This window comes from Notamacropus eugenii, chromosome 3, assembly GCF_028372415.1.
Source record: "Notamacropus eugenii isolate mMacEug1 chromosome 3, mMacEug1.pri_v2, whole genome shotgun sequence".
Lineage (NCBI taxonomy): Eukaryota > Metazoa > Chordata > Mammalia > Diprotodontia > Macropodidae > Notamacropus > Notamacropus eugenii.
Window position 1 is genome coordinate 5,485,265 of NC_092874.1, and position 13,634 is coordinate 5,498,898.

At 48.0% G+C, this 13,634-nt stretch overlaps 1 protein-coding gene across 1 annotated transcript in view; it reads right to left on the reverse strand.

Annotated features, from left to right (window-relative positions):
• THSD7A (thrombospondin type 1 domain containing 7A) overlaps positions 1 to 12,179 on the reverse strand; it is a 357,822-nt gene extending 345,643 nt beyond the window's left edge. Inside the window, exon 1 of the mRNA XM_072650795.1 lies at positions 11,526 to 12,179. Coding sequence (XP_072506896.1) covers positions 11,526 to 11,688 — 163 coding nt within the window. The 5' untranslated portion in view covers positions 11,689 to 12,179. The remainder of the gene's footprint in view (positions 1 to 11,525) is intronic.
• Positions 12,180 to 13,634: the final 1,455 nt, after the last annotated feature.

The window sequence follows — 13,634 nt, forward strand, 5'->3', positions numbered from 1 at the left end:
TATTTTATCACCGGAACAAAATGTCAAACCTCCCTTTGAGTTTTGCCAAAGTTCTTGGCTTTCTTCACTCAGGGAACAGTTCAGTGTTTTAGGTCCAACTGTTAAACTGCATGGCTGCAACAAAAGCTGTGGGTCCCAGCAAAGATGGACCCTCCTTCAGCACCACCAAGTCCTTAGATCTTTGCCAGCTGAAACAGCCCTGACAACCAACCCCTGGCTCATGGCTACTGTGAGGCAGTACCCTTCCCCTTGCCTCCAGCACAGTCACAGTTCCAGTCTGGTTCTGTACTCCATCTTGTCTCAGCTTCCCTACTCCCAGCAGCCAGGGCAACTTTAGACTCCTCAGAGAATCCCAAGATTCCCCAGCTCAGTATAGGAGGGAAAAAAGGACATACACATACTCAGATGCACAGAATTTGTGATTGGAATGAGATCTTTGTTGATATTCAGACTTCACTCTAAAGTAATCAACACTATCCTTAGGAGGTACTCTGTATCCTGGCCCCCAAGAGATGCCAAGAACTTCCTCAGCTCTTATGTGGAGAGCTTGATCATCTCTTCACCAAAGGCATTCTTGACCTGGGGTAGATCAAAACTCATTTATTCTGACTAATAATGGAGACAAAACATAGATTTCAGCTGGACTAAGGACAGAAATTTGCACCATTTTTTTTGGAAATTATTAATAAAAAACCAGAGTCCCTGTCCTTAAAAAGTTCCCTAACTATCCAGGTGGTGAAACAACAGATTGATTAATCATGGATGGTGCCAATGGGATTTGAAGTAGGTCACTTTAATAAGGCCTAGGACTTAAGATTTTCAAGTTTATATAATGTCACATTCCCTGTATGGGATGAGTTATAACAGGATTATGCTACATATCACAAAATAATTGTGATAATTGTAAAAATCATTTTTAAGTTTTGTTGTATTTGTCATGCTAGCCTCAGACAAAGTTTGTGACTTGCCCAGGTTCATACAGCTAGTAAATATTTAGGGCAGGCTCTGAACCCAAATCTTGCTGCCTCTAGATAAAGGAACAAATGAAAGACAGTCACCAAGCCCTTCCTGTGTGCCAGGAACTTGCTAAACTTGAAGTCCAAACCACACAATCCCTGTCCTTACATTCTAATAAGGAAGTGGCCAGACCCACTACCCTGCTAGTGTACATCAGGGCAGAGTCTGCCTACAAGAAAGACACATCCTATGGAGTGAGAAGGTGTAGATGGGTGCTAACCTGCTTTGGGGGAAGGGGTGGGTGGAGACAATCTATCAAGTGAGAAGGAGATGGCAGACATTCAGGAAGGGAAGACGCCCCAGAGGTCATCTAGTCCAGCCCATCTCTCAACAGGGATCCCCTCTATGACAAATCCAACAAGTGGGCAACTAAGAGCCCCAGGATCCAACAGAAAATCTTCCTTTGGGCACTCTCATTCTAGGCAACTCATCCCAGCTTGTTTTTTTATTATAACCATACCAATGAAATTGAGGATTTTTTTAAAGTATGATCAGAAATATTTACATAATATGATATATTGTAATTACCCCAAATGTAAATGTTTGCACTACACAGGATATAGAAAAGCCTTAGCAATGGGGAGAATCTTCCAGATATTCCCTGGGGTGAAGTTACTATCTGGTTCTGAGCTATTTAGAGAGTATATTAACTCTCCTAGCTTGAATGGTTTGATGTCATCAAGGTAGGGGGTCTCTGGAGGAGCGCCTCAGGGATCCATTCTTGGCCCGGAGCTGCTTAACATTGTTCTCAGTGCCCTGGATGAGGAAAGCATGAATGGTGGGCTTCTTTAATTTGCAGATGGAGCACAGCCAGCTGTTGGAGTCATGATCCAAAAAGGTATTGGGCTGAAACCCTGAATCTAAGGTGACGAGGAGAACCAGAGATAGAAGTCTTAGGTTCGAGTTCAAAAAGTAATTTCACAAGCTCACGATGGGGAAGCGCTGCTAGATAATCGTGTCTGAAAACGGCATCAGGGCCGTCCATGTCGATGGAGGGATCAGCGGCAGGGGCTGCCTGGCAGGCGAGGCAGCGAATCCTACCTCAGGCCGTGTGCCATGGTGGCAGGCACTGTGCCCAGGACCAGGGAGAAGTGGCTCCCTCTTTGCTTGGTCTTCTGAAGTCAGACAAGTATTTGGTGACTACATGTATCAGGCACGATGCCAAGCACTGGGATATAAAGAAAGGTAAACAGAAAACAAACAAAATTTTTAAAAAAAGGCCCTGCCCTCAAGAAGGTCATAGTTTAATAGGGAAAACAGCAGGCACACAAGACGTCCATACCAGATGGAGGGAGGCATTGTGAATGTCTCAGAGGAAAGACCCTCCCGTTGGAAGACTGGGCCAAGTCTCCCGAACAAAGTGAGGTTTGATCTGAGTCTGAAGGGAGCCAGGAAGATGAGGAGGTGGAGGAGAGGAGCAGGAGTCCAGCAGGTGGGTGAAAAGGCAAGGATAGAAGGAGTGTCCCCGGATCTCAGGCTCCATGGAGAGGAATCAGGCACAAGGAGACAAGAAAGACTGGCACAGAAGAGTGCCCAGTGGAAGATTGTCTGTTGGATCCTGGAGCTCTTAGGGAGTCATGGAATATCATCAAGTTAAAAGACATCCAGAGCTTGGAGTTCCATTCTCTGGCCACATTTTAGGAAACTCACCAGAGGAAGGTGGTCAGCATGGCGGAGGGCCTTGAGACGGTGAGCACTGAGGAAGGGGACCGAGTGTGTTTCACCTGAAGGACAGATGACTCTGAAGAGAGCTGGATGCCACTTTTCAAGTGTCTGAAGGACGGTATGGAGGACGGTCCAGTCATGTTCTGCCCCAGGGGCAGAACCACAAGCAATGAGGTGAGCTGCAAAAAGGCAGTTGTAGGTTTGCTCCAAGGAACAATTCTCTGTCTCAGAGTGGCACAGGCTGCCACAGGCAGTCACAGGTTCTCCTTGGCTCAAGGTCTTTAGAGGAGGCAGAATGAGCATCTTCTGGGGATGGCACAGAGGGCACTGTGCCCTCACTGGTTGGACTCCATGGCCTCGGGGGTCCCTTCCAGCTATAAGTCTCAGAAACTCCGCTTTATGTCTAAGGGGGAGGTGCCCTATTGGATGGCCAGAAGACATGGCTCAGGGAGATGGATGAGACTGAAGAAAAGTCAGCAACTTCCAGGATAGGTGAGGGAGGTTTTGCCCCAATGCCATCCCTGGATACAGGACACTCACTCCTTGCCTTGAAATGTCACATCTGCTGAAGATTCTTTATCTCCAAGCTTATAGGAGAGGTCCCCGGGTCCTATTTGCTCCAGTGTTTGTGGGAAATTCCATATGAATAAATGTGCACTCATTGGTTCAATGACATGTCCAGCCTACCATCTCCAAGACTCATCACAAGCTGTAGAAGGATAAGGAAGATGCCTCTGCCTTCAAGCTGGGAAGGCTGGATTTGAGACTGGGCTGCAAGCTTTGTCCTCCTTGGCCATGGTCAACATATTCACTTCCAAAGGCAGGGTCACTTCTGGAAGAGGTCGTTGGTTGGCCCACTACCATATGCTGGGGAACAGAATGTAGTCTTGGGGTATTTCAAGTTGTGTGTCTGAGTGGAGTCAGGGCACACCGCTACTAGAGCTACCTCACTTATTAAGTAGTTGTGTGATTTTGGACAAAACCTTCTTAACCTTGTGGTGACTGTCAAATATGAATCATCTAACCTTTCTGATCCTCAGTTTGTTCATCTGTAAAATAGGAAAACTGCCACGTATCCCAATGACCTCATCAGTTCTCTGGATGGATCCAAAGCAAGGAGGTGGATGAAATCAGAGCGATGTGGAGAGATCTGGAGCATATCCTCAAGGAAAGGTAATATGCTTCCAGCTGCTCCATTCCTCTGCAGGACCCACTCTAGGCATCCTCTCTCAGATATTAGGAAACTGTTCCTGGTCTCCTTAAATTCTGCCTATTCTCTGGGCCCCGCCTGCTCTGTCCTTCAAACCCTCTGGATCCCTGCCCTGTTCCAGGAAGCTCTCACAAATGCATTAGGTGATGCCATGGAGCGGAAAACTCTCTTCTCCAGCTGCCAAATATCTGCATCTCCTAGAGGGCTTCATCTTCCAACCTTGATACAACCTTCTCACATTTCTCTTAACTGCCCCAAGGCTCCCTCCCCACAAGATACACATAAGGTCAGGCTAAGTGGGGCTGTTCGTACTGCACTGTCTAATGATTTGTCATCAAACTAGATTTGTTCCCCACTCCTGATACTTTCTCCACTTACCCTCTCCCATTCCCCGACCCAAGTCTTGGGGAACAAAGAGAACTGAGAAAGGAGCTCTCACTCATGTTTGGAGCCTCCATCCCTTTGGACGCCTCCAGAAACAGCAGCAGGATCCTTGAATATACTTGGGTAAAATAACCCTGAGGGAAACCTCTAAAGGGGAAATGAAGGAAGGAGGACGTGGCCCTGAGAAGAGCAATCTTGAAGTTGGGCTGTCATTGCCCTGGGATTTACTTTGACAGCATCTCTTCAGAGGCTCCAAGGCACTCTCCTCCAGATAACCCTCTGAAGGGAACAGCAGAAGATCTTGGCTCTCTGGTAAGATGGTCAGGGTTCAGATACAAGCTCTGACACTCACTCTTTTGTGTCACCTTAGCCAAGTAGTTTACCTTCTGACAGTGGGACCTTGAGCAGGGTACTTAGGCCAGTAGGGTCACACTTCAAATAGAACCAGGACCCTGCATGCCACATATTGACTTAGAAAACCATAAACTAACATTATCTATATTCTATCTTAATTAGTTTTTTAAACATTTCTCAATTACATCGTAATCTGGTTCATATTGAACCTCATGCTGCTGCTGGGTCTCCAGACCCCAGGTAACTCTCCAAAATGTCTTCCTCAGTGACATCTGAGCTCCCTTTGAGGCCCTGCAATCCCATTTCACAGAGGAGAAAAGTGATTTGTTCTTAGCTACGGAGGTAGTCAGCATCAAAGGGAAGATTCGGACTTGGATCTCCCAAGCCGAGGCTTTCCACATGGTACTTCCTCCATCAGTCACTCCTTGTTTCCATATCTACTGCCTAACTTGCCATCCAATTGGGTTGAAAGATTGTCCCTGCCTATTCTCAGCATTAACTCTCTCCAGTCAACATCAGCCACTTTCATCAAGCTACCCAAAGGACCAGAAACTGTAGGAAGCCTTTCTCTAAGAATACAGGAAGGGGATTGTGTCTGATCAGCCATGCATGCTTGCCCTATGACTTAGAGATTCCTCAAATCCCCATCCACTTGGGCATGGATGGCCGCTGCCAGACTTGGACAGAGGCTGTTATTTTAAATCAAGCTAGAGACTCCATGACCTTCCTGCTCTCTGATGGTCAGACTGGCCAGTTCCTAGAAAAGTCAGGCCTTACACCAGATCCTGGAGATTCTTCAAGGTTCATTGGAACAGCCACTTGATGTAAATCAATGAAAGACAAGATCAAAAGAAGTCTTCTTCACAGTGAAGTGTAGTGCAGTGGGTAGAGTCTAGATTTGGATGTAGAGGAACTGAGTTGAAATTCCAGCTTTGCCTCTTACTACCCTAGTGACTTTGGGCAAGTCCTCTTCCTCTGAATCAATGACTTATGCAAAGTTTTCTTTTTCACACTTGAATATGATGTGTTTGGTGACCTGTATGTGGAGTTAGGCTCTGAGAAGAAGAAAGCTTTCTACTGAATGGCTTTTCCTCCATGATATTCAAATTTGGGTTTAGGGAACATGTTCTGAAATTGGGTAGCCACACAGGGGAAGATTACTAATTTAATTGGTGCATCACTGGACAAACAAAAGGTCTGTTCATTTACTAACCCACTAATTAACTAATTTATTAACTAACGAAACAAACGTAAGAGACCAACTTGTTAATATCACACTTCCTGGATGCTGCTCGATACTCCCTCCATAGATGTGACCTACAACACTACAGACAATCAGAAAGCATTTGTGAAGGGTCAACTACTTCTCAAACCCTGTGCTAGATATTGCCGATTCAAAGAGAATACCTAAGTGATCCTTGTCCTAAAGAAACTTACTATCAAGGAATGCAATGTGTCTTTGTATACATTTGTGTTTATACAAGAAAGTGGCAAAAGAAGCAGGGGCTGAGGAGCTGAGGGCAGTGAAGCTCCTATGGAGGAGCTCCTATGGACCTATGGAGGAGACTTGGGATTCCTGATGGAAGGAAAACATGAAAGATAGGCCCTGCAAACGTGGCTGGTCTTGCTGGGCTGCTGTGACTGAAGTATAACCCTGGTGAGCAACCCTTCAGAGATGGGTGGCTCTACACTGGGCCAATCTGGTCCTTGGCCCAGACATGCATAATCCATGGCTGAGCCAGTTTTGAAGTCCTTCCAGTGTGGAAGAGTTTTCCTAAACTTGTATACCTCCAAAAGAATCTTTGAGAGACTTATAGGCCACAACAAGGTATTGAAGAAGGGGGTCAGCATGGAGAAATTATGCTGTTAATACAAGCACAACTGGACTTAATGCTAGTGTTATCTAAGGCAGAAGTGCTTGTGCATACCTAAGAAACATGCTACCCATGTCATTGTCCAAGCTACTGGAGCAGGCTTGGATTCCAGTACTAGAGACTTTTATTCAAGATGGTTATCGATTACTTAGTCAATAGTCTTGGGGGACCACCACTCAATCGATCATGAATCCATGTCCCTGTGCTATCAGGGAAGCCACACTCCTCTGTCCCATGGCTCCCAGGCTGAAAATCAATACTGCTTCAGCTTGGGAGGCCCCAGGCAGCTGCTTTCCACATATGAAGTACTTCTGCCCTGAGTTGTGAGGACAGCACTGGCAGAAGGGATTTACTCATCACTGAACTCTGAGTGGGCCCTAAAGTTTAGAGGGCATTGCTAGGGTTCTTCTGGACCAGAAACAGGAAGGGTGCTAAGATATAAGAAAACCTCCAAATGTCAACTGCACCATTGAAGGGGATGTGGGTCTCTGCCCCAAGAGATGAAGTGCCCTTGCAGGGCAATTCATCCACCCAAACCAGTCACAGTATTTTAGAAAAAAAAAAAAGTTCCCTTTTTAAAACATCCCTCTACCCATCCCTTATCAAATTTAAAGCTCATTTCTTACAAATTCAGATAGTGTCTGAAGTAAACTTCCAGTAAGTAGTTTTTTTGTAAAGACTGGAGAACAGAGAGTGTACCACCCACTCATCCTTAATCACTAGACATCATCCCTTATTCAGTGGCAGGTGTGGATAGGGAATCCTTCCACCCTTCAGTGTCTGTGGGGGCATGCCTTCGGAATCACAGAACTCAATTTTCTCATTTCTCCACTTTCTGGCTAGAGCACCAGAGAGTGTGACCCCTTACTCCATAAGGAGTGCACATAAACAGACACACATGTGAGTATATACATGCATGCATACATACATACACACACTTGCTGTGAGCATCTGCAGTTTCTGCCTTGAGGATGGCTCTCAGAGCTCTGGGGGAAATCTCAACCCCTAAACAACATTCTTGGCAAAGTCAAGAAAGGCATCCCTCTCCATGTGGCTTTGTCCTCAATTTGTCAAGGAACATCCATGGGCTTAGCATCAGCATTTCTATCATCCTGACCTGCCCTGGCCATGCCACTCTGCAAGTTCAACATGAAGGTAGGAATGTATGTGTTGTATGTATGTGCAAACATGTATGTGTATCTGTGTGTGTACTGTGTGTATGCATGTATATATGTATGTGGGTGTGTTGATAAAAGTGAGTGACCAGGGCAATAGAATGCTCCTCCTTTCCACAAAAGATTATAATTGAGTTGGAGACATAACGTAGTTGGAAATTATTTTTCAATAATCAGTTATGGAGTCAAATAACAACTTCAGTCCTAATTCTGCTGAATATACAAGTGTTTGGGATAGACCAGATGATCTGGTATTCTCAGGAGTCAGGATTCCATTTCCTTCTTCTGGGCTTTTGTCTTCCAGACCTGACAATGTCTCCCTCCTCAACAACATCTCTAAAAATCTTCAATCTTCTGTCAAGGCCCAGCTTGGGGGAAGGGGTTTCTAGAGAAAACTTCTGAGGCTCACTCCCTTATAGTCCAGCACTGAGGGGCAGCCATAAGATAGAATGCCACAGAGGAGAAATCACAAGGAGTCCAACCTGACTGATGTAGGATGAATGATGGGGAATGAGGGGAGCCCAGCAAATCAGGGCTTGAGCCACCAACAGTGAGGTTTGCATCTTATCCTAGAGGCCATAGGGACCTAAGAAAGCAGGTAAGTAACACACTCCGGGAGCTTTTGGAAGAGAGAATTAGGGCTAGGGCAATACTATTTGTGTTCTCAGATCTCAAAGATCTTCTGGTCTAAAAGCCCTTCCCATTTTACAGATAGAGAAACTGAGGCTAGATGTTACACTGATGCTTCACACAGAACTCATCACAAACCAGAATCTTTGCCCTCTAACCTGCTTTTCTGCCTCAACTCCTCCCCTTCTTCCTACAAACTCCCCTCCCCCTCACATTTTGGGCACCTTGGACTTGTCCTTCCTACTTGCCCTCTCCCACACCATCTGGTCAGCTGACCAAGCTTGAAGACTTTCACTGAGCTCTGCCTTCTTGTCTCCACTCACATGATCCAGTCCCATTTTTTTTGAAACAGGAGAAAGTTTGTTTGCCAACAGTCTAACACTGGAGGAAGGAGACTGGGCCCTAGGGAAGCCAGATCTCAGTGCTCCCCTGCCTTCAGACCTGCCCCACCTCTCATGAAGGCAAGAACAAGCTGCCTTGTGTGGTCTTCAAGGCTATTGGTGAGTCCCTGGGCTGACGCTTAAGTGTACCCTCCTTCCCTGGCCACATGTCTGGAAACCACATCATAGTGAACCATCAAACCTTAGCTCACTGTTGTTCAGTTGTATCCAACTCTTTGTGACATGTAGACCTACTGTCCATGGGATTTTCTTGGCAAACATACTAAAAGGGTTTGCCATTTCCTTCTCCAGGGGATCAAGCAAAAAGAGATTAAGTGACTTGCCCAGGGTCATACAACTAGTAAGTGTCTGAGGCTGGATTTGAACTCAGGTTTTGTAGACATCAGATCCAGTACTCCACTGAGTCACCTAGCTGCCTCCTAAGCCCTAGATACACACACACACACACACACACACACACACACACACACACACACACGCACATTATTCTGACCACTTAAATCTTACACATCTAACAAGAGCCAATTCAAAGTCTGCCCACATCATGAAGCCTTCTCTGATTCTCTGAGTTGGAAATTCTCTTCTGCCTGGGAATTCTCTTAGTTCTGTGTTCTCTTATGCCCTTCCCACTTTCAGTTTTGACCTGTAAGCTTTGTGGCATAGGCTCCTCTCCCTGCCTAGACCACAAACTCCTGGAAGGTAGGTACGATGCTCCCCATGTCTTACATAGCTCAACTCAGGACTGGAATGGGAAGCCAAGTGTCCTAACCTCAACATCATCTAAGCTTCCTGCCATGTTTTCCTCAAATCTGACGCTTGAGGACCAAGTTTACCAACCTCAGATTCTGCTCCACTCACTGGGCCATAGGCTATTTTTTGATGGCCCCATGTCTGTTAGGACACTCTGTTTGAATGTAGAGGAGCCCTCCCAACGCTAATATTTTTGGTCCCTCTGGGACATGGAGATTTCCTGCTCACTGGACTTAAAATATTCTCTTTTTTAATCCCCCCTTTTTCCTCATCTCTTTGAATTGAACCTCTAGGATGAAAAGGAAGTTTTCACCCCATTCCAGTGAACAGCGCCTTTGGGTTTTATTACTAAACCCTAAATACTTATATAACAGGAAGTCACCCTCTTTTGGTGCACCATTGACCCTGGTACGTGGAGCGATCTGTGGTGAGTTTGGGAACACATTTTTTTATCTGACTTTCTTGCTGGTGTCTCCTGCCTGCGTTAGAGGTCAGGGACCACAGGTGTTTAAGCTGACTTTCTACCTGCCTCCCAAGCTGAGCACATGCTCAAGGGCATTTCCTAATGGGGATTCAATGAGGATGCTGTGCTGGCTGTTTGTAACATCCATCAACTTTTATAAAGACAGCCTCTGGCTGTGTTTGAATAGGAGAGAAGCTCCCCAATTTGATGCTCAATTAAAGTGTGACCATTTGACCCACACCATGTTCATTAAGCAAATGAATGCAAGGACGTGCTTTAAAGCCATAAGCAAAGCTTTGGGGGCTGCCTGCAAGAAGTGTTGACCGGCAGATTTTCTTTTATTCCATTTGGGCTTCCTCTGTTGTCTTGTTAGCATCCTGAGATTGCTGGACTCTGGAGTTTTAAATACCATTCCCTTTAATCTCCCTGCCCCATCCCCACCCATTGCTGGATGGCCAGAGCTCTTTAAATATTCAGGATTTCCATGTAATTGTGAATTGATCTTAGTGGCAAGGTGCCAGGGCATCTGAAGCTAGAAGAAGGAGCCCCTCTTCCACGACTAGGTTTTCCAATCTAAGGGTGGATATACTCTTTCCCTTCATAAAGAGGTATCCTTCAGTGTCTGACTTTGGGGTGGAAGGGGCTGTTCCTGGCTCTCCACTCCAAACGAAAAACATCTCCTGCAGATTTTAATCCTAAAATACATCAAAAGTTTCCCCTTGGCAGAAGGATTCTCATCTTTTGGAAAAACAAAACAAAACAAAACAGCCCTGGGCTGAGAGCCCAAGAATCTCAATTTGTTGGAACCTCATTATTTTTATTCGGTTTGTACAAAGCTCAAGCCTCCACATGTTAGCCACTTGCCCCCATGGGGGCGGGTCAGCTCTGGGCTGTGTGTTGAGGGTCGGTTTGAAAGGGCAGGATTCCTCCTGAGGAGAAATTTAGCCTGGGCAAGGAGGGTACCCACTTATTGGCCAGTGCCAGTCCCGGAGCTGAGCCTTCTGTGGCCTAATGTCCCCCTCTGCCCCCGCCAGGGGTCCTGGACCACTCCTGCCGCCAGCTACTGTCCCTTGGTTTATTTCCCATCCATTATGGGCTCCTGTGTGACAGGCTGCTTCTAACAAATCCCAGCTGAGCTGATCCAACCCCCCTCACCTCCCTCCACCGCCACCACCACGGATGGACACGCCAGTCGGTTGGGCATAGAGGATACAAGAGCCTTAAAGGGCTGGGACAGCTGAACTCCTCTCTACCCTGGGCACCGCTGATTTTCCCGAGTCACAAGTAAAAAGACAAGCCTTAAGGGAAGACGTTGCGCTTTCTTATCTGAGTAGACCGGGCTGCTGCCGGATGAACCGGCAGCAGAGCCCGAGACAGCTCTTCCGTCCTCCCAGGAGCCAGCCCACCTCTTCTAGGGATGGGCTCCTTGGGATAGCTCCCTTTCCCCAGGTCAGCGATAAACAATTGCTCCTCTCTTGGGTTGCAAAATAATTCTCGAGCGCACCCGGGCTAGTCTGGACCCCACAGAGGACACACATAGCCACAAGGTGCCAAAGTCTGCACCGCTGCCCACCTCCCCCGAAGTAGTCCCGATGGACTTACCGGTCTTCCACAAATAGAGGAGCGAAGTCTGCGATCCAGTGTGTGCCCCGGCCTCGCTGGCCCCGAGGATGAGAACGAGGACGAAGAGAAGAGCGGAGAGCAAAAACCCCTCTCCTCCTGGCCGGCAAAAGCAGGGGGCCACCCTCCCTTCCGGATGCCCCATGGCTCCCGCACTCCTGCGGGTCCCTCTTGGGGTCGGGGTCGGAGGCCTTGGAGGAGGTGGCGGCAGCAAACGGAAGCGGGGAGAAAAGGGGTCCCCAGTGTCCGGAGTGCGAGCGCACAGAGCCGCTTCTGCTGCCTCCGAAGCCAGGCGCCCGGCTCCACTCTGGCTATTGTTCCTTCCGAAGGCAAGCAGAGAAAAGGCGCCGAGCAAACCGCGCCAACAATAGAGTCCAGTGGCGGGGACAAGGCTGGGGCCGGGGCAGATGCCGGGACTGCAGCCACCGCCGCCGCCGCTGGTGGTGCGCCCCTGGCCGCGCTCCTTCTCTCCGCCGCCGCTGCCGCTGCGCCCCCACTTCCAGCCAGCGCTCCCTGGCAGCCTCCGCTCAGCTGAGAGCGAGAGCCCGAGCAGGAGCCAGCCAGCTGTCCGCAGGGGGCTCCAGCTGACTGAGCAGGTTATCTGGGGCTGCGATGGATGCGAGGACGCAGCAGTCAGGCACACCAGCTGGAGAGAGAGGGAGGGAGGGAGGGAGGGAGGAGGGGGAGCAGAGGGGGAGGGAGGGGAGGACAAGAACAAAACGGGAAGTGGGGGGGAGGCAGACATGTAACCAGACCCACTTCTACAGATACCTCTGCAGAGCTAGGCTAGAGATGCCAGGAAGGACCATCCCCTCCCCCAACAGCCCCCGCCCCCCCCACGACGATTATCTGCGCTGGTCTCAGTGCCCCGTGATGGGTACCGCTGCCAACCGAGACCGGAGGCCTCCTACAGGGCATAGACTGTGGGCTATGTGGGGGGTGGGGGGAGGGGGAGGAGTGCTCAGGCATGAAAGCGGCCAGTTTCCAATTTGTCTTTCAATATGAAACTTTTGAGTTACTTCAAGGGGGAATTAGTAAATCCCGAGGACACCAACGTGAATGGCATGATGGGAGAGCGGGAAACTTTAAGACAGATATGGGCAGCCCCCAAATCGAACGGGCCCCCCTCATTTCTAGATTCTATATTCATTGCTCAAGGAAATCATCCATTTCCTCTGCCAGTAGGGCCTTTATTAAAAAGTGAACAAGCTCAGCCTTTCTGGACACTGGGTTAAGTGTGTCATTCAGCGTGGATTAGTATTGGAAAAGCCGTCCTCTGCTGTTTATTCTGGGAGAAAAAACAAAGTGCTGATAACCTTAGAGGTTAGCCAGACAGGAACGGGGCAGTAGCCGTATGACTCCTGAAAATAAGCTACACTCTGAAGACCCACAAAGACCCAGGGGCAGATGACACAAAACCCTGGCTTTTTTTTTTTTTACTTATTATTTTTGCTAAGACAATTCTCAGTTCTCACTCAAATTGTTCCTTTCATGCACAGACTCTGGACACAGTGGGCAGTCCCAGACCTCTTGGATAATGAAAAGGTAACTGTCATCTCTTGGATGTGTGTGTGTGTGTGTGTGTGTGTGTGTGTGTGTGTGTGTGTGACTGAATGGACTTCATTTGTTTATCACTTTCTCTGTGTGACCCCATGCCCCTGAATCTGTAATGTATCTGAAGCAATGGGGTGAAAGAGGGAGTTCCCCCCAATAACCTTATAGTAATTATTCATTCAGCCTCTAGTGAACCTAAAATAGCATCAGGACATTGGCCTCTTTTCTTCTTCTTGTAAGCTGCAAACAGAAGAGCCCAAAAGCCTTTCTCTGCTCTCCCAATCAGCAGAGAAGCAGGCCAGGCAGCATGGGGTGGGGGGAGAGAACAGTGCCCCCAACCCACACAGCAGCAGTCCCAGCTCTGGAGCTGAAAGCCAGGAGGCTCCTGTTTTCCAGAGAGCTTGGAAACCTTCAGGAACCTCTCTGGGGAGGCCTGTCATTGTACAGAGCCTCCTAGCTCAGGCTCTTCACTGGCATTAGATTAAAAGCAGCCTGGAGCCAATAATTCCCAGGTCCTGCCTATTTAAATATTCTGAC